Below are 27,236 nucleotides of genomic sequence, written 5' to 3'. Positions count from 1 at the left end.
CCAACGAGACACAGACTAGTCCCGGGTCTCCCGGGAGTGTTGAGGGAAGCTGTTACTTAACCACTTGCCTGGTATGGTCGCATCAGATGTGACTATGCCTGCAAGTGCTTTATCTGACCTGGATGCGATCAGTCAGATAAACGGTGTTCGCAGCGTCAGGGAAGGGAAACTTCCCTCTGCTGCTACTGTCAGAGGGGCTGAAAGGACCCTCTGCCTCCCTGTAATTTCCCCTACTGATTGCCGTGCTGCCGATCACTGCTGATCGGTCAGCAAGGCAGAACCCCCCCCCCCCTCCAGCAGCTGCAGACAATAGCAGCCGCTGAGGAAGTGTAAATTACCCCCCCCCCCCCCCCCCAAGCCTCCCTTGTGTACCTAGAGGCTGTCCCGGCTTTCAAAATGAAAGCTGCGATGATCGCAGTGTTCCGATGGTCACGGTGTTCCCTATCGATGTTCCGATGATTGAAAAATATATTATTATTTTTTTAAATCTGAAAAAAAAAAATTATTTTTTTAACTAAAGTCATTTTGGATAGAGTTAAATTCATGTTCTTCACCTAATTCATTCATAAAAAAAACCCGACAGTTTCTGAGCGTTTTTTTTTTTTTTGGGGGGGGCCCACCCCCCCCCAAAAAAAAAAAAAAAACGCTCAGAAACTGTCGGGTTTTTTTTGGAAATTGTCAGTTAAGTGGCTAATGATGCCAGGGAGCAGCTGTGGACTAGACCAGAGGCAATGAGGAGATGCCCGGCTTATGCCCGGCGCACTCCCAGGTTATCACGGCAATAAACCAAGTTTTTAGTGGCAATGTAAAAGGGGTATAAGTGAAGTTCCCTGCTTATAATAAACTGTAGCCTAATAATTATTTGTTGGTATTTGTAGGTGCTGGTTTCATTAAACCCATATTAGCAGCATATGATATAGCATAAAAATAAAGGTGGTCATTCCGAGTTGATCGCTCGTTATTTTTTTTCGCAATGGAGCGATTAGTCGCTAATGCGCATGCGCAATGTCCGCAGTGCGACTGCGCCAAGTAAATTTGCTATTAAGTTAGGTAATTTACTCACGGCATTACAAGGTTTTTTCTTCGTTCTGGTGATCGTAGTGTGATTGACAGGAAGTGGGTGTTTCTGGGCGGAAACTGGCCGTTTTATGGGTGTGTGCGAAAAAACGCTGGCGTTTCTGGGAAAAAGGCGGGAGTGTCTGAAGAAACGGGGGAGTGTCTGGGTGAACGCTGGGTGTGTTTGTGACGTCAAACCAGGAACGAAACTGACTGAACTGATCGCAGTGGCAGAGTAAGTCTCGAGCTACTCAGAAACTGCTAAGAACTATCTATTCGCAAATCTGCTAATCTTTCGTTCGCAAATCTACTATGCTAAGATTCACTCCCAGTAGGCGGCGGCTTAGCGTGTGCAATGCTGCTAAAAGCAGCTAGCGAGCGAACAACTCGGAATGAGGGCCAAAAAGCATTAAACTAGGCAAGACAGCCTTATGATAACATCACACCCTTTGCTGAGTGGTAATGTTTGCCCCTCTAAGTGTCCTTGTTGTCCAGTATTAATTACATTCAATTAATCAACAATCAATTCTTGATTAACAGCATCTTTAATGTAATTCGTATCCTATTGCCTTTATAAATCAATATTCGTTGAAGAGTATTGATAATGGTAAAACCACGGTATAATCGGATCCAGTACGCTTGTGGTGACGACGTGCATCATGTCACTATAGTAGCAGAAACATATTTCTGAAAACTATTTCAAATATAGGAACAAAGAAAAACTCCTAAAAGGCTCACGCATGGCATTATATTAACGTCACGGATATAGCACAAACAATATCATCTTCTGATTTCACAACACTGTCTCAACAAGCACATAGCATATAAAGGTAGAAGGAGCCTCTCTAGGGGTTAGAGGGACAGCTGCTAGTGAATTTCCCAGATACATGTTCGCTGTATCTGGCTGCTACCTCAGTCAGAAAATCCATTACACAAGACCGATAATTGAGCTTTGGGGCAAAGAGTAGAAATCAGCAGCTGCGGTTAGTGAGGAAGTAATGCAGGACAAAATGTCCTTTTTCAGAGCTAATTGACTTTCAAAACGCCAGGTGTAACAGGGGAATCCCAGAAAGTGTAGCACGTCAGGTCAGTATTATGAATTACAGAATTCGAAAACATTTTAACTATTCAGTGGAAGAGCATGTTAAACTTTCATATAACCCACTGAGAAGCAGGCTTTATTATATAATTTATCTAATTTGGTTCATTATTACCATCCAACAGCTCTTAATGACAAATCATGTCGGCCATGTGCGGTAAGACAACCGTACTTTTTGTATTGTCATGCACTTACCTCATTATTGGGAACTTTTGTATAACACCTTGTACAGTACTACTGGCAGGAGCTTCAGTGACCAAGACAGCTCAAATTGGTAATATTTCACATGCAACAATCGACAATTGTTGGTTAGCAAAAATCAATGGTTTGCCAGCAATGGTCGATGGTTTTGCCATCGATGTGTTCGTTCTGGAACTTCTCCCCCATCTGTGGCAGAGATGATATGGTGCTTTCTTTTCTCCCTCAGCAGAATACTCATTGAGGTCAGTTATCCCACAACAGCAATGCTGTGGTACTGTGTGCACACGCCCAAAAAATAGGTGTGGCCACATAACACATGGGTCGTGGCCAATGAAAATGGGGTAGTGATACACATATGAGGGGCCAGATACACATATGACCCCAATAGTGCAGTGCCAGATACACATATGTCCCTAGTAGTGCAGTGCCAGATACACATATGCCCCCAGGGTGGCACATATGTACCCCCCAGTGCTGCTCAACAATACCGCTGCTCCGGTGGCTGCTGCTGCTGTGTGTGTCTGAGGTGAGGAGAGCATAGCGCGTGCCTCTCCTGCCCCTCAGTTTGGTCTCCAGCACTGCGTGTATCTCAAATCAGGTGCCAGTTAGTGAGCCATTCAAAGCTCGCTCTCTGGCAGCCAATCAGGAGCTTGCACTGCTGGTCTGCGAGCTCTTATTGGCTAATGAACCGGTGACTTATTTGAGATACACGCTGCCACCACCAAAGACCGGACTGAGCATTGAGGGGCAGGAGAGGCGCACACAGCGCTCTCCTCCCCTCACACACAACAGCGGCTGCAAGCAAGGTTGTCGGGGCGGTGGTACTGCGTACTGGGTGTTAATTTCTTACTGGCATGCAGTACTGCCCCATACCGCCATACTTGCACCACTGGGAACATCAACGGCCATCCCTTCGATGGCATCCCTTGTTTGAGGTCAATATCTAACTATGAGAGGAAAGCAATTACGGGAGGGTTATATTCCAGAAAAGTATTTTACACTTCACATTTACACATCACTAAGGGACTGATTTAGAGGTGGAGGCACTGCCAATGCAGTTGATTGATTTACTACTGCACATGCGCAAAAAGTCTTGAAAACCCTTATGGTGCATGCCTTTCCCTGTCTGTATGACTCCATGCACTGTTGCATATAAGATCACTGGCAATAGGGATGGCGAGTTAAAATCATGGGTGTTCCTGAGTGGTGACTGGGAGGGTTGCTCGAAGTGAATGCAAAAAAAGTCTGTCTCATGGGCTTGTTTTGCGACTGTTACAGACATGTAAATTCAAGCCACAGAAGTCATGTTTAACTAAAGTTGAGAAAGAGACACTGCACCTGCCATAGACTGATGCAAGTACCAATGCAGGACCAGAACTAGGGTGGTGCGGAGTGTGCCAGTGCACGTAGCACTGCAGGATAGGGGGTGCTGTTGGCAACACTTGTCAGTTATCTGTTTTAATTACTTTCACTTACAGCTCTCCCCCCTTTTTGAAGCCCAGCATCCCCTAACCGCCCCTGTCTCCACCCCTTCTGTCCGTAAGGGTGTGGTATGGAAGGTAGATAGTAACTAGGTCGACAGTGCCTAGGTTGACCACTATTGGTCGACAGTAACTAGGTCGACAGGGTCCCTAGGTCGACAGGGTCTTTAGGTCGACATGGTCTTGGTTGACAGGTCAAACGGTCGACATGAGTTTTTATGTTTTTTTGTTGTTGTTTTCTTCGTAGAGTGACCGGGTACCCCAATTAGTGCACCATGTCCCCTCGCATGGCTCACTTCTCTCAGATTACCGTTCCAATCGTAGTCCACGTGGATCGTGAAGTATGGAAAGGTTAAAAAAAAGAAAAAAATTGTGAAAATCTCATGTCGACCTTTTTACCTGTCGACCTATAACATGTTGACCTAGAAACCCTGTCAACCTAGTTACTGTCGACCAATAGTGGTCGACCTAGATAGTGTCGACCTAGAGACCGGATCCCGTCCCTAATACCTATAGAACATTCATGAACCTACAGTAACTTGAAAGCTCTTTGTTATGCAGTCACACTGTCCTTTTTTACATTTTAAGATGCTGACATACCCAGAATTGAAGCTTACCTTACCATTGCAGCTGAAATCTATGTAGTGTATGGCTGCAAGGGATCGGATGTGTAACTGCACACTATAGAAATCTGCTCAACTGTAATGTTGATAATTTTTTCACAGAGTATTGTTTTTACAAAGTATAAGTAGCTTCATATATTTAGAAATGTCATAGTCTTTATGCAGAATCAAATAGCTCAATGAGTAGGGTGTTTGACTGGAATGAAACAGGTTATGGGTTTAAATCGTGGGTATGGCAGCATATTGTTCTGAATAACAACAAGCTCTCAAGTTAAGTGCATGAAAGTGGTATGAAGAGGATTTGTGTCCAAATTCATTTTTTTGCAGTGTTCTATAAATGTGTGTGAATAATATTTAAAATGTGGGAAGGGGCATCACAGCATGGGCTTTCTCTGGGATCAATTTTGTCATGCTCCTTCACCACAAGGCCATACGCCTTATGGCCCTATTAGGAAAGTAGGAGGGGGGTGGGTGCCAATTCTCTTTCCGGCACACTGTACCAAAAAGTCTAGTTACAGCTCTATGCTAATGTGTGTAAGAACGATGATGCACCGATGGTGGATTGTTTCCAACCACTAGCGGATTTTATACCCTCCAGCATGACCCATTCCATAAAGTACAAAATTCTCTGCTCATGGATTTCCCTCTTAATTTATGATTGCCGTCTCCAGTGTTGAACTAGGTAATTGATAAGAAAAGTGTTGGCAATCATAAATTAAGAACCAAGTCCAGGAGCAGAGCATTTTGTACCTTATGGAATGAGTCATGTTGGAGCGTCTGGGATTTACACTGTCCATGGCCATTAAAAGTAGGTGTTCAAGGGCTTGCACATTCTGTCGCATCCAAGTATACAAGGGGAAGGCTGAAACTAGTATTTGCATATTACAACAGCTGTGAAGTCTGGGGAATGCAATATCAAATGTGTCTGTGTCCACCTCCGAATCAGGTGCTATGTGTCCAACCATCAGGGTCCCTTACCTCCACAGCTCAATGCTATGATCTGTGGCATATGATGGGTGGTGGGGTTGTGGGTGGGGGGAAGGCCAGCCACAATAACATAATTCACCCCAAAGTGAGTCATGCAGCCCTCATACTGCCCCTTATTCTCATAGGAGAGAGCGACACTGAACATTCTGTGAGAGTTGGCAAGAATTGCTGTGCCATTATGGTTTATATCAGCCCTGTTGCTATGCTGTGTTGGTTTTGACCTCCACTAAATCTGCCAGACCTGTTCATTGATACATTTATGAATGTTTGTGCCCCATTAAAGGAGTAAAATATTGTAGAATATTTATAAATGCAGACTATTGGAATGATAATGTTTATCAGTGATTTTTTTTCTAGGTCATAAAGCAAATTGTAAAATATATATATATATATATATATATATATATATATATATACACAGGTTGAGTATCCCATATCCAAATATTCCGAAATACGGAATATTCCGAAATATGGAATTTTTTGAGTGAGAGTGAGATAGTGAAACCTTTGTTTTCTGATGGCTCAATGTACACAAACTTTGTTTAATACACAAAGTTATAAAAAATATTGTATTAAATGACTTTCAGGCTGTGTGTATAAGGTGTATATGAAACATAAATGAATTGGGTGACTGTACATACACTTTGTTTAATGCACAAAGTAATTAAAAATATTGGCTAAAATTACCTTCAGGCTGTGTGTATAAGGTGTATATGAAACATAAATGTATTCTGTGCTTAGACTTATGTCCCATCGCCATGATATCTCATTATGGTATGCAATTATTCCAAAATACGGAAAAATCCCATATCCAAAATACCTCTGGTCCCAAGCATTTTGGATAAGGGATACTCAACCTGTATTTATATATATATGTTTACATTATTAAACATGAAACAATAATTGTGTTAAACATCTGTATGCTCCCCTGGCAACAGATTACACCATACATGAGTCATTTGCCCAATATCATACGATAAGTATTTAACGTATACAGTCTACATTGTTTACATTTTTTATGAATCTAGTGTAATTAGGGACTGGTCATATTAGGGTGGATTTGATGAACTTGTAGATTTCTGCAATTGACAATTCTTTGTTGCTCCCTGTGTTTATTTTAGGTACAATGGGAATGCATAAATCCAAAGTACAAAACGAAAAAGAAAAACTACAAAAATTCAGGCATTGTAATTCTCAACTTGTGTAAGGTAAGACTTCTGCTTTTCTTGTGGATAACCGGACAGTGGTAGCTCTCCTGAGACGCTGTGTTGTATCACTGAAAGAGGCGTTAGGTAGTTTTCTGTATCCTTGTCATAAGACTTGTATCACATATCTCTTCTGGAGAGGTCTGGAGCTGTCTGGAATCTTATTTCTTTATAACTTGTCTTACTTAATGATATGTCAGTAGTTGATTTATAGGTCACAATTATACTTTCATTAATCTTTCACACTGTCTATAAATAAATATGTAACCCATTTTTGACCTGACCTAGAAAAATGTACTTCAATTCCCAGTTTGCCTGTGATGTAATAGGATTTTCAGGGCAGTTATCCAGAGCATGTATGATATACAGTTCACTGCAGTCGTGACTTTTATGTACACTTGACAGAGCTACAGTATAGTTTTTGTTGATTTGAAAAGTGAGACTCTAATTAACAAGACAGTAATGCAGTGTTTTTCAACCACTGTGCCGTGGCATACTAGTGTGCCCTGAGCAGTCTCCAGGTGTGCCGCCATAAAAGCAGAGCCAGGCTGGTCAGTGTTTTGCCATTACTGAGGCCCTGGAACGATCAATAATGGTGGTTTTAGTGGTTGCAGAGCCAGTTCTAACTTTGGGCCCGGGCAGTGTTGGGCTCTTCTGGCTTTCTCAGGCATTACCTATGGAGAAGCTGCGACATGACATCCTAGGACACGCAACTGCACCATGCATCACCATTATATTTGAGTGTGCCTTGGCAATATTTAAATCTTGTTCAGTGTACCGTGAGTTGTAAAAGGTTGAAAATCTCTGCAGTAATGTATGGCATAATATATGTCACCTCACAAGTATAATACATGTCACTAGTCAACCGTTGCTTGAAATCTAGCAACAACAAAAAAGTGTGCGCCCCCCACTTTGTGCTTTTCCTATGGGATAAATATCATGACTTTGATGCGTTATTGCTCAACAATTTGTCCACTTACCAAAATTCTGGGATCCTTATTGCACATCTACAACACACATGCTATTGAATGACACCTGAACAATCAAAATCGGTTATGTCATTTCTAGAGATGTGCGGGTTCGGTTTTACTTGGATTTACTCGGATTTACACGGATCTCAAAAAGGCATCTTACTGGCTCTCGGATGTCATGTGTTTTGGTTAGCCAATAAGAAAAATCCGGATAAAACCGAACTTGCATTAATTCTGGAGATAACAACCGAGTATATCTGAACCCGCTCATCTCTAGTCATTTCGGAGTAGTTGCTCTCACAAAAAAAATAGCTTAGCCGATTAAATTTATACAATAGATACTGTACAGCATAAGAGGTTGTTTCATTTTGAACAACTTCCCTGATAAGTGATTCTGTAGCCTCCGCTGTTGAGTGCAGTAGCAGCACTCCATCACTTTGTCCTGTGCATCAGAGGCGTAACTAGGGTTTTCGGAGCCCAGGGCAAGATGAAGAGTGCCCCCCCCCCCCAAAAAAAAGGAGTATGTGCGTGCGCTGAAAAAATGGGCGTGGCCACACACCAGAAGGGGTGTGGCCACTGAAAATGCCCCACAGTGCCAGTTACATGCCCCACAGTGCCAGTTACATTGCCCCACAGTGCCAGTTACAATACCCCACAGTGCCAGTTACAATACCCCACAGTGCCAGATACATGCCCCACAGTGCCAGTTACATTGCCCCACAGTGCCAGTTACATTGCCCCACAGTGTCAGTTACATTGCCCCACAGTGCCAGTTACATGCCCCACAGTGCCAGATACATGCCCCACAGTGCCAGTTACATTGCCCCACAGTGCCAGTTACAATGCCCCACAGTGCCAGATACATGCCCCACAGTGCCAGTTACAATGCCCCACAGTGTCAGTTACATTGCCCCACAGTGCCAGTTACATTGCCCCACAGTGTCAGTTACATTGCCCCACAGTGCCAGTTACATTGCCCCACAGTGCCAGTTACATTGCCCCACAGTGCCAGTTACATTGCCCCACAGTGCCAGATACATGCCCCACAGTGCCAGATACATGCCCCACTGTGACAGTTACATGCCCCACAGTGCCAGATACATGCCCCACAGTCGAAAGAAACAAGGAAATCCCGCACCAGATTAATCTGATAATAAATAATATTCATAGGAGTATAGTCTCTAAATAACTGTATACAATACAGATATAGAATTATAGACTGGTGCTACACACTGATCCTAAAACATGTACAGAAAGGGTGAAGACAAGGGATCAGTTTCTCTGGGTGCACTCTCTCCCAGAACCAACAAGAATTCCTGATATTGAATCTGTGTCTTTATACTTTTTTTTTATATATATGTATTAACACTTAATTCATAGTACCTACCAATACCCATATGGAATGTATCAACTTTATTAGTATCCCATATGAAGTATTAAGACCCTTAATTGGGCCATAAACAGTGAAATATAAAAATTATAAAAGATAATTTAGACGTGAATCAGAAAAATGGACAAAACAGAAAAAAGAAAAGGATTTATTTTGTCCTGGTGCCAAATAATAAAGAAAATTAAAAACAATGCCGTGTGCCGCCTATTATTGATTAGTATTTTATGTACAGATCGTATTCCACTGCTGTATTCCTCAGAAGAATAAAGTTGGGATATATATGTATATTCTTTATAATAGGTGTAGCAATCCCTAATTAATAATATAATTCTTCATAAACCTGTCACAACCTTATTCTGATTGTTTAGTAGGGACAAGAGTTCCCAACATGGGCATTACCTCTGTGTTCCTATCCTGCCAAAAGTAACAGTTACTTCTAGGTGATACATTTAATATAAGTTAATACACAGCAGAGTGTTGTAACCGATACAATTGTTACTTTATTAAACAGAATATCTTGCTGTGTTATAACTCTACCACCATATCATTGGAGGTCTGCAGTACCTCCTTCCAAATGGGATACGGTTGTAAAAGTTTCTTATCATAGGCAAAAAAAACACAGTGGAAGTCTTTCCTATATACAGTCCTTCATGTGTATATATACACGCATGTAACGTTATTGATTGTAGCATACAACCTTTTAAACTGATAGCAAAATTGCACGTTAATCATACTTAAACCATTCAGAAAGGGATTAGATCGTATTCCCTTATTTGATTTATTATGTGTTTCTGTATTATACGCCCCTCAAGAGAGGTAATGTATCTGTGCTCGGCTGATGTCAAATTATATCTGTAATAAGCTCATACCAATATTACATTTCACATCCCTCATATCTACAGTATATAGAATATAGGGCAATTCAAGAGCAGTTACATAGATGCAATGATAGCATAGGACAATGATATGCTCCTCTGTATTGACAGTACTTGCATTAAGCGTCCTGTAATTTAATACACAGCAGGCATGATCCTAATCTCTGTTACCAAGCGCCGCGGACATATATCAGAGAGCTAATGCTGTCTGTGTTGATCTATATTTATATATTATATGCCGCACAAAAAAAGTGATGCGTCCGTGCTCAGCTGATATCAAATGATATCTGTAATATGCCCCTACTAATATTACATTCCACATCCCTCATGTCTATATAAATTGTAGGGCAATTCAAGAGCTGTTACATAAGTGTGGTAATAACATTGGACAATTATATGCTCCTCTGTACTGACAGTACTCGTATTTAGTATCCCATAATTTGATACACAGCTGGCATGATTCTAATCTCTGTTACTGGACGCCACGGACATATGTCAAAAAGCTAGTGCTGTTTGTATTGCGTGCTGCCGTATATCACAGCACCGCACTGCACTAACTAAAGTCTAAACGTGCATAGGTGTAACGTTAACATTCACTGCGGTTGGCAGGTAACACAATGGAATACTATTTCTAACTGATTACATTTAATTCTTTCTAGCGGCTCACGGCTATTCCCCTATGCGCATTTCACTCTATGTTAGAGCCCTGACGAAGCTCAGGAATTCTTGTTGGTTCTGGGAGAGAGTGCAACATGCCCCACAGTGCCAGATATATGCCCCACAATGCCCCCCCCCTGCTCACTCACCGGTTCCCGTGGCTGTGCTATGTGAGGGGAGGAGAGCTGCCCCTCACAGCTCCAGGTCTCCGGCTGCTATGTGGCGCCGGTTCGCTAGCCAATCAGAGCTCGCGGATCGGCAGCCAATCAGGAGTTGGTCCGCAAGCTCTGATTGGCTAATGCCACCGGAGACCGGACACACGCAGCGCTGCTGGCAGCGCTGCTGGTGCTGGCAGCGGCGGTGAGGGGAGGGAGACGCTGCGCTTTCCTCCCCTCACATTGCGGCGTGACGGGGCGAGTGGGGCATGATGCCCTGGCCGCCGGCAGCTCCCCCCTCTGCTGGGCCTGCCAAGGCGCCCAGGGCACGTGCCCCCCTCGCCCTACCCCAGTTACGCCTCTGCTGTGCATACATGCTGGGCAATAGAACCTAGAGTCTGCAGGGAGGTGCAACCTTCGACTTGATAGGCTACTAGTTCCTTTTTAACACTGAGCCATCCTTAGCATTCAGTAATGTGGCTGGAAGGGGTGTAACTAATACAGCTACAAGAGCAGAACGATTTGGTTCTTAAGATGTAGAGAGAAATGGAAATTACCCTGGGGTAATTACCTCCTGGCGCTAGACAATCTATACATGGGTGCACTTGAGGATACCCATGTGTGGCGCTGGGACTTTGGCGCGAACCTGGTCCTCTATGGCCGCTATATTGATGACCTTTTTATTATTTGGGATGGGGATTCTGCATCAGCACTACAATTTGTTTCTTCTTTGAATTCCAATAGTTTTAATCTTCATTTCACCCACTCCTTTCACCCTTACACTATCAACTTCCTGGACATAACTCTAGAAGCCAGGGGTGGACAAATATATACTTCCAATTACAACAAGGAGGTTGCCACTAATTCCTATCTACACTACCAAAGTGCTCATTACCCCCCTTGGAAGAGGAATATCCCTAGGGGACAGTTCCTACATCTGAGACGCAATTGTACGGAAAATGCTAAATTCATGGAGCAAGCTGATTCCATGATGGAAGCATTTAGTAATAGAGGTTATCCACTCTCACCTTTGAAATAAACCATTAAAGAGGTTTCTGATCTAAACAGAGATGTTTTACTCAGACCAGATAGAGTAGACAAGAGAGATGGGATTTGTGATAACAAAGTGAAGCAAGAGGATATAACCTTCATATCCACTTTTAATAATGAAAGTACAGTATGCAGATTAAAAGAATTGTCTGTAAAAATTTTAAGATTCTGAACCAAGATGCTTTACTCAGGGGCTATATAACAGATAGACCCAAATTTATTTTTAGGAAAAATAGATCTCTTAAAAATATACTTGCCCCCAGCTTTATTAAGAAAGTAACTCTTGGAGAGAATGAAGTGACCCCGCAGGAAAACTGGTTACCTTCTAGACCAAAAGGTTTCTTTCGTTGTGAGGCCACTAGGTGCACCACTTGCAAACATATGTCCAGAAAAACAACGCATCTTTCAGTTAGGGATTGAGAAGAATATATGCTCACTAGTTTTATGAATTGTGATACAACATATATTATATACCTTTTGTCCTGCAGCTGCAATCAGAGGTATGTAGGACGCACTACAAGAAGTATAAAAGTGCGATTTATGGAACATCGCCGAAATATTATTAATAAAGTCCCTACACATAGTGTGTCGAAGCATTTTAGGGACTATCATGGTGGTGATCCAGCCTCTCTTCATTTAGTAGCGATTGAACACATAGAGGTGACAAAGAGAGGAGGGGATCGCTATAAAACTTTATGCAAGCAGGAGTTATACTGGATGTTTAAGCTGAACACTATTTACCCATTAGGGCTAAATGAAGCAGTCGAACTCAATTCAGTGTTGTGATCCTCCATAAATATTGCCCATCTTCCATCATCTGTTTATATGTGTATTTTTTTATATGATTTCTATTCCATTTTCAACCTTAAACTCTTATATTGGTATTTAATGGTGGATATGTGGAATACACAATATTGAAGATGCATCGAAACATTATTCCAAATTAGATGTCAATATGGTTGATATCACATGTCCTTTGAGCTTTATATATGTCCATTATTTAGCTTTGGATAATGTAGGCTTTAATGCTATATAGATTTTTATAACAGACTATTGAAACAACTGATGTATAGTAGAATTGCCTGTATATCAATGCAAGTTTAGTCCTGAGAAGGGAGACCCATCCAAACTAAAGATCAAGTATATATATGTGTGTAGATGCAAATTTTGAGCTATAAAATATACACTGTTATTCCAAGAATTACCTAGATACAATATAAGAAATATGTATGTGTACAGAATCAACTTCCTGGTTGGCACTCTGGCTGGCAGGTTTACGTATGCGCCGCTGGGAGTGGCTCTTCCGGGTATTCAGCCAGTTTGGTCGGGATGATATGGAGGCTATGCGTCTCCCTGGCAACTGAGGGAGCCTTCCGCCACGTCACTGTGCGCATTCACGCCTGACAGTGACGCGATGTGTGCACGTCCGAGCATGGCAATGACGCGGTGTGTATGTGTTGGATGTAGCGTCACCCGATGCGCGCCTCGGCGCGGCTGGGTGACCCGACGGGAATTACTCCCGAAACACAATGGCCCAGCAGGATTTAGCTTATAATTACTAGGAGGCGGACCCCAATTGGAGGGATACCTGTAATATGTGGAGTACTCTGATGTAAGCGTCCACATTACCGGTATGTTTAAAATCCATTAAGCAGTACTCCATATATTCATGAAGATATATTACTCTATGAGAATTAGTGGTCATGTGACCAGATTATACAAATAACTTTTATGCTGAATATGAGTAATATTGCTAATTATTTTATACATAGGATCATACTATTGAATAAGATTTTCTGTTAAGATTAGTGTCTGTCATTATTTGGTCACATTATGAGATGAGTGGGTCAGATTCAATCACATATGCAAATGAGCAGCCATGTTGTTAGGGTATATAAAGCCTTATCTGCAATACTGTGAGCACCTTGAAAAAGTTGCGTGAACGCAACGAAACGCGTTGGTGAAGGCTGCTATTTCATCCTTTGTGCTTCTGCTCCCTTGGATCTACAATTGGAAGAGGCAAAGACCTGGACCAAGTCCCCACATTTCATCACCCTTGGACCGTGCTGGAGGGATCTCCACGAAACCGTGGCAACTTTTTCCACACTTTACATCAAGGGACTGCCACTCTGCGGGATGCTGAACCGCTTAAAATACCTTGAATACATCAGTGGTAATTATTCACGGTTGCATATTACTATCTAGGTCCATATGGGATCAAAAGGGGACTATTCAAAAGGAACAGGTCACTTGAAGTCTATCTGATTCAGATTAATATTTCCACTTGGGAGCAGGACTTTAAGCAGCAATTTTACTGTATTTTCATTTACATTTTAAATGTGGAATATTTTGTCTTTTAATAATTTTGTTGTAGTATTAAATTCTTAATCCTTTAATATGTAGATTACTTAGACCTACTCATTTCATACGTGACCATTAAGCGCTTCATGTTCTGTTTTCTGTGGTTCTTAAGATGTGTCTGGCAGGAATTAAAGTGGAGAAGTTGCCCACTGTAATCAAACAGCTTACAGTATGTCATTTTACACATTGGGCTATAAAAATGATACCTAGATGCTGATTAGTTGCTCTTGGCAACTTTTCCACTTTATCTCTATTGAAGATTTGATACATCTTGTCTAGAGTAGAACTCATCAGTACGCCTAGCAGTGCATGCCTGCAGCTTCACTAGTGCAAAGAGCACCAATATATACAGTACACTGCTGAGCAGTATATATACAGCCTAATTCACACTAATGCATTCACAGCTGCGAATGTGTATGTGGATATTGGACAAATATATACAAATACCGCTGCTGTCTGGATTTGTAGTGAGACGCCCACAGGCAGATTTGCGAGTCCCAGCAGCTGCGTACAAAGACACAGCATCGATCACAGACCAGTCAGTTATGGAACTTCTGAGTAGCCCTACCGTTGGGCAGCATGGCCGCCGGAAGTGACATGCCAGAGCCACTGTTACTGCTTATGGGATCGCAGAAGCAGGCTCAGATATAACCCGAAAATGGTGCCTGACTGTCAATCAATCAAGACTATCGCAGCACATGTGCAGTGCAACTTAGACTGAGCAGTCAGCTGATAATCGTTCAACTGCGAAACCATCGAGTTTGCGCCATCTCTGAACCAGGCCCATGATCACATGACTCATCCTTCACCATGTTCTTGAATAAATGATGCACAAGGGTCAGAAACCTAATTAACTTTACAGCCCTCAGTGCTTGTTTCCAACAATGAAGGGCTCTGATGGTCTCTACAGTAAATGTCATATTCTACGACACATGTCCCCGGAATGATTTGGGTGCAGCCATTCCCTTTGAAGGCAAAGTCAATGCATAATAGGATTGAGTGATCATCCTCACCTCATTGCAGAATTTCTTTACTTATTGGAGGGGTGTCTTCCAGGATGCTAATGCCCCATCCACAGAGCACGTGTGGTCGCCCCAATGATTTCATTATCACTAATGTAACCCATATGGCAAGACCTTTTCCGGGAACAGATATGAACCCAAACAAGCCTTTAGCATACAGTGGGGGCTTGGCCAGCGCTCTGCAAGCTGCTGGCCATGCCCCCGTCCCTCTGTGCTCTGTCTCCTGCACACAATGTCTATTCAACACTGCTCTACTGCAGAGCAGTGATGACAGGAGCTTCCCAACTGCCCCCCCCCCCACCCTCCAATACATGGAACACTGCGGCCCGTGAAAATCGGGACAGTTGGGAGGTATGCTTCAACCTTTATGGGAAATTCTGGAACACCACCATACACCAAGCCTCAGCTGGGGGATTCTCATGTTAAAAATGATGCTACAGTACAGTATATCCCTTCTGCAAAATTCCAGACACTGGCAGACTCAATGCCACAGTGTGTACAGGACATCCTGGCTGCAGAGGGTTAACAAATAAATTTTACATGAAGCTGTCACTGTTGTGACAGGCTGGTCCACTTCTAAATAACCTTTGCATGTAAAATAAATACAGGGTAGATGCAGTCATAATTCCATATCATAAATGCCTATTTTCAAACTATCAGATGGCACAAAAAATGTATTAAGATAAATAACCTAAATCAAGTAAATTACATTTGTACATGATTTAGATCAGTGACCAGAGGAAGGTTTTGTAATCAGCTGTATAAAAATATTTAGAGAAAATTGAAACCTCCAATGAAGTAAAGAATCTATTACACTCCATGGAATACAGTATGTTGCAACTGCAACAACGGATCTGGAATCTATGACTATAGAAGTACTTTGTCCTTATCATCTGTATAACGAATAATCTGTAAATAGTTAAAGTATTCTTCCTAACAGTACCTAATATCAGGAGACTGTCATGCTGTCCCGTAATCGATTCCTGGAGGTTGGGAGGCATTTCCATAAATACATAAAAAGGGATTTAATTAAAAAAAAAAAAAAAGAAGAATGATGTCACCACACACTCATCTCAAATTACCATCGACTGATATGGGGCCGGATTCAGATTTCTACACAAGCCCGATGGTTTTCATACAAATACTGTATGATGGTTGGGGACCTGCACATGTGCATAACAGAACCTGCGTGAACGGTTGCAGTCCCCACTTAGTTTGGGGGATGGCACCCAGGCCTGTTCTACAAATGGTGGAAGGGTGGAGGAGGGGGGGGGGGGGGCTGGCATAACACTACAGTTTTGTATGTGTGCTGAGCCAGGGTCTGCATCGTCGGATGCAGACTGCAGACCTCATGGACCCGGCTGACCATTTCCGACTACCAGTAAGCTTAAGCTCCTGAGTGCTGTGACATGGTGGCGAAGATCATGATGGTGATCCGATTGCAGATGAATGCAAGAGGCGTCTTTTTCCCACAGTCGAGGTATTTGTATTTCATTTGTACGGCTTCCCTGCAGCTGTGCAATACAGTACAAATTGGAATCAGGCCCATGATGAGGTATGGGTAAAAGGGTCAGCAAAGTCTACTGTTGTATACCTTGCTGCTAACAGGTCACTTTGGCTCTGATGTAGATTCCAAACCCAATTATTTGCTGACTGCATATGCATCTAAGTCACACTGCGCATGTGCCACAGTGGTATTGTGACGGTGGTCACAGAGAGAATTTACAGTATTTGTAAAGTGATTGACAGTCGGGGACCATTTGGGGACGGTAACAGGGAGTGGTGACAAAAATGCAGGTGTTTCATGACAATTTAGAGAGTGCCTGTCAGCCTATGACTACAATCCCATACACAGCTGCAATGGCATCGGTGTCCTACTTTCTGCAGCCATGCTGTGTGCCCACAGGGCTACTCAGAACTAATCTGTGACTGATGATGTGTGTTTGTATGCAGCCACTGGACGTCTCAATACAAATCCAGGCGACTGTAGCATTTGCATATTTTTGCTCACGGCATACACAGTTGCAGCCACCGCTGCATTAGTGTACATCTCTGAATCAGGCCCTTTATTTATTGATGTAAGGTCATTACTTGAGCTGTGAGAGTGATAGAATTATGCTGTGTGCAGCAAAGTAATTCTGGGCTATACAGAGCCTCTTGTTTATTGAACGCCTTGTCTTGCATAGTGCTATCTATATCATTATGTAAGTTGTGTGTGTTTAAAAACACACACACACACACACACACACACTAATAACACATACACACACAAACACACACACACCATATTTGTTTTCCCTTTTTGTTTTATAGAGGGGGGCACCAAACTCCAACTTGCCTCTGGGCGACTGGGATGAATTTACGCCCCTGGGTACTACACATTTATACTTTATCTGCTCATCCTTCTTAACCACCTCTTAGTTGGCGTTAAATGATGTTGTAGTATGCTTCCAGGTACTAATATGACAAACAACAAACTGTATATTGCAGTGTGTATATTGCACTGTGTTCACAGCAGCATCCTTAAAAAATAATACAAAAAGAATAATTTCAACACATTGAGGGTTTCATTTATTGTATATATGAAAATGATATAAATCACTTCTCTTATTATCTACCGCAAAATATTCTACATTTTGCTATCTGAATTCTACCATACAGTCTCTACTGAATAGAAAGCACACAAAGACCAGATATTATCAGTATTGTGTCTTTTTCTTTTTATGTCATTCATTTTATTCTATTTTCAGTTTCTCCTTTATTTAGATTTTATTTTCATACAATTCATTATGTAAAATATAACCAGATATTATGATTTCTCCTTCCAGATCCACAAAATGCATTCATTTTTAGACTACATCATGGGTGGATGTCAAATACAGTTTACAGTAAGTAACTTTTTACGCAGACTTTATTTTCATATTTTTTCATGATGGTGGCTGGTAATAATAATGTAATTTTCTGAAGAAAAAAAAAGATTAATACATAATTTTAAAGCTGTCCCCACTCCACCCCTTACAGCTTCCAGGTAAAAGCTGCAACCAGCAAATAGGCATGGCAAGTCCCACTATTACAGGAAGACCCACTACTCGTCATAATAGGACTTGACCACAGCATAGCAAGCTTAGGGCTAAATTACTAGGGGCAATGCCAGTCCCCTGTGGTAAACCAGACCTGTGCTAATAGCAATGCTAATCCTCCTAGCCCTACAGGGTGATGGTGATTAGGATAATAATATAAAGTGTTAAATAAAATATATATCTTTTAGATGTGGCACAAAAATGCCAGCAAGACCTTACCGGTTTTGTCTTCTAATGCTTGTAGAATTACATGCAGTATATCTCTATTTACCAGGGCAGCTTGGTTCTGGCAACCAAGCAGAAAAAAGTCAGTAATATTAATATTCACCCTGTACCATGTTTTCCATCTCTATCTCACACCTAAATCCTTAGGTAATCCTAAAAACATAGAAAATCCTCATAGATTTGGTCTATTTGCAATAACCACAGTGGAAATGACAGGGGGACTTTCTGCAAGTATCCAATCACAGAAGCTTTATCCTGATTGACTAGAGCAGTGTTCCCCAACCTCTATCCATAAGGCACACTAATACCCCTTTCAGAACACAAAGGCCGGTCGCACCCAAAATTTATACATGGGTCCTTCCTGGGTATGACTCAGCTGAGACCAGGGGTTAAAGTGAGCCGGAACGGGGCGGAACTGCATTCCGTCAGTTCCACTTGGAGACGGAACGCAGTCTTGCCTCCTCCATCTCACCTATCCCTATGTGTGGCAAACGCCGCAGGGAGATACCGGGCGCCCGCTGAGATTGTGTTACCAGCGGGCGCCTGGCTCTCTCTCCACAGCGGAAGCCGGCGGTAGGAGCTCACTACTGAGCTCCGGCTCCCGGCTCGGTCAGTGTGCGCTATGGGAGAGACGTCATGACGTCTCTCCCATAGTGCAGAGGAGTGGACGCCGGAAGAACTGCAGCAGTCAGATGCTGGGCTTGGTGAGTATTGTGGCGGTTTTTTTATAATAGTTTCAGTGTAAGTGCGCCTCTACTAGGGCAAATTACATAGGGGCATTACTACTGGGGGCGGACTACAGGGGCTAAATTACTGGGGGCATTACTACTGGGGGGCTGACTACAGGGGCTAAACTACTGGGGTCATTACTACTGGGGGGCTAACTACAGGGGCATTACTACTGGGGGGCTAACTACAGGGGCATTACTACTGAGGGCATTACTACTGGGGGGCTAACTACAGGGGCATTACTACTGGGGGCATTACCACTGGGGGGCTAACTACAGGGGCTAAACTACAGTACATAGGGGCATTACTACTGGGGGGCTAACTACAGGGGCTAAACTACTGGGGTCATTACTACATAGGGCTAACTACAGGGGCATTACTACTGTGGGCATTACTACTGGGGGCTAAACTACATAGGGGCATTACTACTGGGGGGCCAACTACAGGGGCTAAACTACTGGGGTCATTACTACTGGGGGGCTAACTACAGGGGCTAAATACTGGAGGCATTACTACTGGGGGGATAACTATAGGGGCATTACTACTGGGGGCATTGCTACTGGGGTCTAACCACAGGGGCTAAACTACATAGGAGCATTACTACTGGGGGCATTACTACTGGGGGGCTAACTACAGGGGCTATACTACTGTGGGATTTACTATAGGGGGCTAAACTACAGGGGGCTAAACTACTGAGGGCATAACTACAGGGGCATTACTACTGAGGGCTAACTACTGGGTGCATTACTACTGCGGGGCTAAACTACTGCGGGGCTAAACTACTGGGGGCATTACTACAAGGGCATTACTACAAGGGCATTACTACAGGGGGCATTACTACTGGGGGCTAGCTACATGGGGGCTAAACTACAGGGGGCTAAACTACAGGGGCATAACTACAGGGGCATTACTACTGGGGGCATTACTACTGAGGCTAAACTACTGGGGGCATTACTACAGGAGGCTAAACTACTGGGGGCATTACTACATGGGGGCTAAACTACAGTGGCATTACTACTGGGGGCATTACTGCAGGGGCAAAACTGCATAGGGCAAACTACATGAGGGCTAAACTATAGGGAGGCTAAACTACTGGGGGCATAACTACAGGGGCTAAACTACTGGGGGCATAACCGCAGGGGCTAAACTACTGGGGGCATTACCACTGGGAGGATAAACTAAAGGGGGGTAAACTACTGGGGTCATAACTGCAGTAGCATTACCACTGGGGGCTAAACTACTGGGGGCATAGCTACAGGGGCATAACTACTGGGGCTAAACTACAGGGGGCTAAATGACTGGGGGCATTACCACAGGCGACATTACTACTGGGGTCAATACTACACAGGGGCATTACCATTAATGGTATTACTACTGGAGGCACTACTAATGAGGGCATTGTAAAGGGGGAACTTAAGGGGCATCACTCCTGGGCACATAAGGGGCACTCCTGGGGGCATTGCATAAGGAGCACCACTACTATGGGCTCTATATAAGGGGCACTACCACTGTGGGCACTACCAGTACAGTGGACATTGCATAAGAGGCACTACTACTGTGGGCTTTGTATAAGGGGCGCTACTGCTGTGGGCATTATGTGTATTAGGGGTGTTACTACTGTGGGCATTATGTGTATTAGGGGTGCTACTACTGTGGGCATTATGTGTATGGGTGTGGTATTGAAAGTCGACAGTAACTAGGTCGACAATGTCTAGGTCGACCACTATTGGTCGACAGTAACTAGGTCGACAGGGTGTCTAGGGCGACAGGGTCTTTAGGTCGACATGTTCTAGGTCGACAGGTCAAAAGGTCGACATGAGTTTTTAATGTTATTTTGGTGTTGTTTTCTTCGTAGAGTGACCGGCAACCCCAATTAGTGCACCGCGTCCCCTCGCATGGCTCGCTTCGCTCGCCATGCTTCGGGCATGGTGCCTTCGCTCCGCTACCGCTTTGCTCGGCACAGATTACCATTCCAATCGTAGTCCACGTGGATCGTTAAGTATGAAAAGGTTCAAAAAAAGAAAAAAATTGTGAAAACTCATGTTGACCTTTTGACCTGTCGACCTAGAACATGTCGACCTAAAGACCCTGTCGACCTAGACACCCTGTCGACCTAGTTACTGTCGACCAATAGTGGTTGACCTAGACATTGTCGACCTAGTTACTGTCGACTTTCAGTCCGGATCCCATGTGTATTAGGGGTGCTTGTACTGTGGGCTTTGAGTATAAGGGGCACTAATGTGTGTCATACCATGAATAAGGGACACTACTGTGTTGTGTAATGTGAATAAGATTGTGCTACTTTGTGCCATAATTTTAATTGGGGATACTATCGTGTGACCATGCCCCTTTCCTTTTGAGACCACGCCCGCTTTTTGGGGCACGCGCAATACCTTTATTACATGGGCGCTGGGGGGAGGGGGGGGAGTTCCACTACCCCTATAGGACCTCAGTAAGCACTGGCTGAGACCCCTTTCAGACTGGCTACCCGACCCACTTATTGCCAGGTTGGTGACATCACCGCCAGCGCGTGCCTAAGATGATCTCCAAGCACCGTCTCTTCCTATTCAGTGTACGGTTGCCGGGTTGCATTCAACCCTGCTTACTACCAAAGTATTAATACTGTACCAGGTCGCTCAACCCGGGTTATTTCAACTGGCCCTTTCAGACTGTGCTGCCATCTGAGTTGTTGCGTGCTCACGTGCAATGACCCGGGTTATTGTTGGCAGTCTGAAATGGGTATTATAGTCCAGGAGTACAGGGCATTGTCCCATGCTTTCTACACAGGAAGTGGGACCCACTTTCCAAGGACTTAAGGCCTGGGTGGACCAGTTTGGGGGTGGTTTACATAATGACTGGGGATCCCCATGATGTGTATTTTCCATGATTTTCCAGTACCAGACCAATATCAGACGTCCAGGGCAGGTTTGTTTTTTGTTGTTGTTGTTTTTTTTTTTTTTGGGGGGGTGAGGTACATCATTCATATAATGTTTTTTTAAAGCTGTCTTTCCACTATTACACTAAAGCCTGCACAAATAATACAGATCTGTGCAGTGCTTCGAACAAACCCACCATCACAGGAAGGTCTATTTAATTCTACTATTATAATGCAAATTTGATCGATTTGGGTCCGGACCAACAAAGAACTCTTGGTTTAGTTTGGAAAAATACGTTATGTCATGTTCTCAAATATATTTCTTCAGAACACCGACACCTTAAGGTGCATACAGACTGGGCAATATAGTAAGTGATATCACTCAGCAGTGTAAAAATGAGCGATATCGCTTACTATATCGCCTAGAATGTACGGGACTTTAGTCATGATATGTTTGCCATTGAGTTAGAAGTGAAACAAACATTTATACAGTATCATTTCTAATCTGTAACACTATGTGACCGGTAGAGGTGTGTGCGCTGGCTTTAGGATTATTGGTCTTTATTCTCTGTGAGCTTTCCTGGTAGCCAGCCAGCGCACTCTGACCACCGCTAAATCCTACACATGCATTACACACTATAGTGCCTAGGTCTGCATGAGCTCTTAATGTTATTTCTGCAGTTACTCTCACTAAACAAAGTATTGCCACTTGTTACTGTGTGGTGTGCGTTACAGTTAGAGTTTTTCTTAAAAGGATATTACAATTTGTATTGTGACTGGAGAAGCAGCAGCTGTGAAGAATAGGGCGTTTGATGAGAAAAATAACTGGGGTGATAAGCAAAGGTTTGAGAAGAGGCTGCAAGGACATTCCTGCTAAATTATAGCGCTAATGAGAACTTCCCTGCTGTGATGCTGCATTCTTTACTTCCTCTATTGTACTTATATAGTTGGTAGTAACAATGGCTATTACACACACCAGAAATGTGCCTGTTTTGTTTCTATAGTCTTCCCAAAGCTTTTATGTTGAAAGAATATGATCAATATGAGTGATTCCATCAGCATCCCAGACCTTAGCCTTTAATGGCTGTTTTCATCAAAGTGCAGGATATCAAGCTGTGTGTAGTGTTTCATAATGGAGTAGAGGAGCACGTTCCTTGTGCTTGCTAAAATAAGAACTTCCTTGTTTTATAAGGTGTGATATTTATTTCCCCAACACACTAAAAACATGAAAAAGTATATAGCGTTGTGTCAGTAGCGACAATGGGCCTGATTCAGAGATGTACACAAACACAATTGTGTGCGTACATCTCCGATGGTTACTGCACTCGCATGTGCAGATCAGTGGGTGCAACGATGGTCGCAGAGCCCCTAAGTCGCAGCATGATTGCCATGATTTGGCTATTTGGGGAAGTGGGGGGGATGACCAGCTCTGCAGAAACAGGGGCATATCGGCCCCGTTTTCTGGGCATGCCGAGGCCAGTGGCTGCTTCATTGGCCCCAGCTGAGTGAAAACACCGTCCATTCTGAGTAACCGATGCTGTGCCTACGGACGCAGCAGCAGATCACAGAAGCTGGCCTGAGGTATTCATTTACACAAGACGCATCCTGCAGCATCTGCATATTTTTATACAGCAGCTACATCCAAAGTCACAGCTAGTGAACTACATCTATCTCTGAAACAGGCACAGTGTGCTTAGAAGGACTGGGGCTCTAAAAGAGTCCTGGCACTCTCCTGTGCGCCTGCAACAAGTGGGTGCAGTCAGGACTCAAGCAGGCGTGCCATGAGTGACGGGGACCTGGCTCCGCAGCACATCCCTTTTTCTCTGTATGTCCAGCAGTCGAGCAGACTGCTGGAAGGAGGAGCAGACTTGGCCAGTCCCCGTCTCTAGGTATGCTGTGCGACTGAGCACAGCTACTCGGCCAGGCTTTTAGGCCATCAGACCATCGCCCACTCTGGCATTTGCTAGCACTGCCTGATGGCCAGTCCGGCCCTGCTATTTGCTAACTAACAAATGGAATAAAAAATGTAAATAAATTAAATAATTTAATAAGAAAGAAGTTCTGCATTTAAACCAAAGCTGGTGAGATAAATCATATGGGCCTTTAAGAAATCATAGTGAAAATTTTTTTGATCACACGCTCATGCGCCAATAGCAGCCTGAAATCTAATGGTATGAGTTTCACCAACACTCAAATAGAATATAGACAGAAATGGTTACCACAACAGTTCTCGGGCGTTTAACTACAAAAGAACCATTGGAATAGCCCACATCAGCATTCTGGTGACGTTGTGCAGATTCTAAAATCAAATAAAATACATGACATAGTGTAAAACTGTCATATAAAACAGAAAGACGTGGTTTCGCTCCCTAGTGTGTACCCGTACCGAATTTGATGGTCTGCTTATAGGCAGACAATATCGTTTTGTGTGTCAGGCGAATGACCAATTGGCATGTGTTCTGGTCTTCCCTCAATCCTCATGGAGCACTTTCTCCAAATAGCTCGTATATGATGATATGCAAATGAAGAGGAACTCAATAGTGCATTATTGTGAGACACCTATAGTGAACTTAACAATACACAAATAGAAAATGGACTCTCACGTTTTTGTTTTAAGACTCCCTCCCTCTACATAAATATTTAGGTCAAGAAAGTTGACCTGTTTTCGACTAATATCAAATGTCAATTTGACATGTTGGTCATTAGCATTGAGATGGGCACAGAAGTGTTTAAGAGTCTCTTCATCCCCCTCCCAAATGAACAAAATGTCATCAATATACCTGTGCCAGGACACCAGGTTCGCCCCATGAGTGCCATCGGACCAGACATAACAGTCTTCCCAGGCACCCATGAAAATGTTTGCATAACTAGGGGCGAACCTGGTGCCCATAGCAGTCCCACACTTTTGCAGAAAAAACTCCTCATTGAAAATAAAATAATTGTTGTGTAGAATGAAACTGATATACGAGCTATTTGGAGAAAGTGCTCCATGAGGATTGAGAAAAGACCAGAACACATGCCAATTGGTGATTCGCCTGACACACAAAACGATATTGTCTGCCTATAAGCAGACCATCAAATTCGGTACGGGTCCACACTAGGGAGCGAAACCACGTCTTTCTGTTTTATATGACAGTTTTACACTATGTCATGTATTTTATTTGATTTTAGAATCTGCACAACGTCACCAGAATGCTGATGTGGGCTATTCCAATGGTTCTTTTGTAGTTAAGCGCCCGAGATCTGTTGTGGTAACCATTTCTGTCTTTAAGAAATCATGTTTTCAATTCCTTAAAAACAAATTGCCACATGGGACAATAACTAGCCAAACAGTGAGAAATTGATGACAGGAATAATTCCTAGTGGGGAATTATCACCATTGCTTGCAGACATACAGAAAGCCACTGCATCCTGACACACTGTGTACTGACCTCAGCTGCTTCTCATCTGCCACAGTGGGATTGTTTCTAGGGGGTGTAATTATGTGACCGGCGGTCAGGAGATTGGCGGTCACAATACTGACGGCTACTTCCCGCACCCCTGTAAATGCCGACAGTCAGCATGCCGACTAGCAGGGGCTATTCCCACTCGTGGTTGTCCACGACACCCATAGAGTGGGAATAGAATCTGTGGCAAGCGCAACTCACCACAGAGCCCATGGTGTGGCGAGTGTAGCGAGCCCGCAAGGGGCTTCATTGCAATCATCACCCCCCACCATCATTCTGCTGCCGGGATCCTGCGGTCGGTATGCTGACCTCTGGGATCCCCAGCGTCGGTGAGGCATACCCAACCCCTTTCTAGTATACCACTGTATTTCCATGTGCTAGAATATAGGCGGAAGTACATAAAACAAAAAATGTTAGCAGCTGAAGAAAATGTGACACCCCCAAGTACTCGACTGTAGTCAAATTAAATCCATAACATGAGTTGCCTGCACTCCACTTCAGATTTGCTCCCTCTCACACTGTTCTAGTTTACTGTCCTTATGGGGCTGAGGGGTACATTTACTAAGCAGTGATAAGAGCGGAGAAGTGAGCCAGTGGAGATATTTCCCCATCAACCAATCAGCAGCTCTGTATCATTTTATAGTAACTTCTCCACTGGCTCCCTTCTCCGCTCTTATCACTGCTTAGTAAATGTACCCCTTAGGACTGGGATGTTATTGTTACAAGATTAGGTAGCAGTGGGAGATTCTGGCATTAGGTTAGGTCATTTAAACTGTAAAAAGTCTATCTATTACCCAATGCGGTGGGTAATCTGATATCACTGATATCTGCAGCAATCACAGATGTATTTTGGGGTATTTTAATGAAATCACTGATTAGAAGAGTGATCGCTTTCACAATGACTTTACTGCAGGGTCATACCTGGCTCACCATCTGTGCATGTATGGCGATGGGGCAGTGCAGGCGCACAATATAGGCTTCTGGGATGGGTTATGTAGATCCCCCTCTGAAAAAAAAAATGGAACCTGTGTTGCCCTTAATCCTGCCCTGGGGCGGGGCTGGGAGTATTCTCAGTAAGTTGCAGACACTACAGTAATGTGAAAACTTGAACATTTTATTTCATAGAGAAATCTATGAGTTGAGTTTCAATGGAGGCAGTTGAGAGTGGATTGAGTTTAACATTCAAATTGCATCAAATCATTTGCTTGGCAGTCACATGGATCTCATAGTAACATAGTATCTGAGGTTGAAAAAAGACAATTGTCCATCGAGTTCAACCTATTTGTGGTCTCCTATGCATGATGATTTGACTAAAATTTCTGACTGATGCTGCTGTCAGCCGTTGCATTTTATCCCTATTTATAGTAACTATAATGCATGACTATGCACCATACCCCTGGATATCCTTATCCATTAGGAATTTATCTAACCCATTCTTAAAGGTGTTGACAGATTCTGCCATTACAACTCCCTCGGGCAGGGAATTCCAAACACGTATTGTCCTTAACGTGAAAAAGCTTTTACGATGTATTGTGCGGAATCTCCTCTCCTCTAACCTGAGCGAGTGTCCACGAGTCCTCTGTGTTGATCTAACCAAAAACAGGTCCCGCGCAAGCTCTGTGTATTGTCCCCTTATATATTTGTAGATGTTGATCATATCCCCTCTTAGTCTCCGCTTTTCCAATGTACACATGCCTAGTCTTTCAAGCCTTTCCTTGTATTCCATCGTCTTCATGCCCTTAATTAGT

General features: G+C 43.3%; 1 protein-coding gene across 1 annotated transcript in view; it reads left to right on the top strand.

Moving 5' to 3' along the window:
• CPNE4 (copine 4) overlaps positions 1-27,236 on the top strand; it is a 900,265-nt gene that overhangs the window by 758,298 nt on the left and 114,731 nt on the right. Inside the window, exons 9-10 of the mRNA XM_063922365.1 lie at positions 6,569-6,655; positions 17,962-18,021. Of these exons, the coding sequence (XP_063778435.1) occupies positions 6,569-6,655; positions 17,962-18,021 (147 nt within the window). The remainder of the gene's footprint in view (positions 1-6,568; positions 6,656-17,961; positions 18,022-27,236) is intronic.

This window comes from Pseudophryne corroboree, chromosome 5 (assembly GCF_028390025.1).
Source record: "Pseudophryne corroboree isolate aPseCor3 chromosome 5, aPseCor3.hap2, whole genome shotgun sequence".
NCBI lineage: Eukaryota > Metazoa > Chordata > Amphibia > Anura > Myobatrachidae > Pseudophryne > Pseudophryne corroboree.
This window is presented reverse-complemented; position numbering and strand designations above follow the sequence as displayed.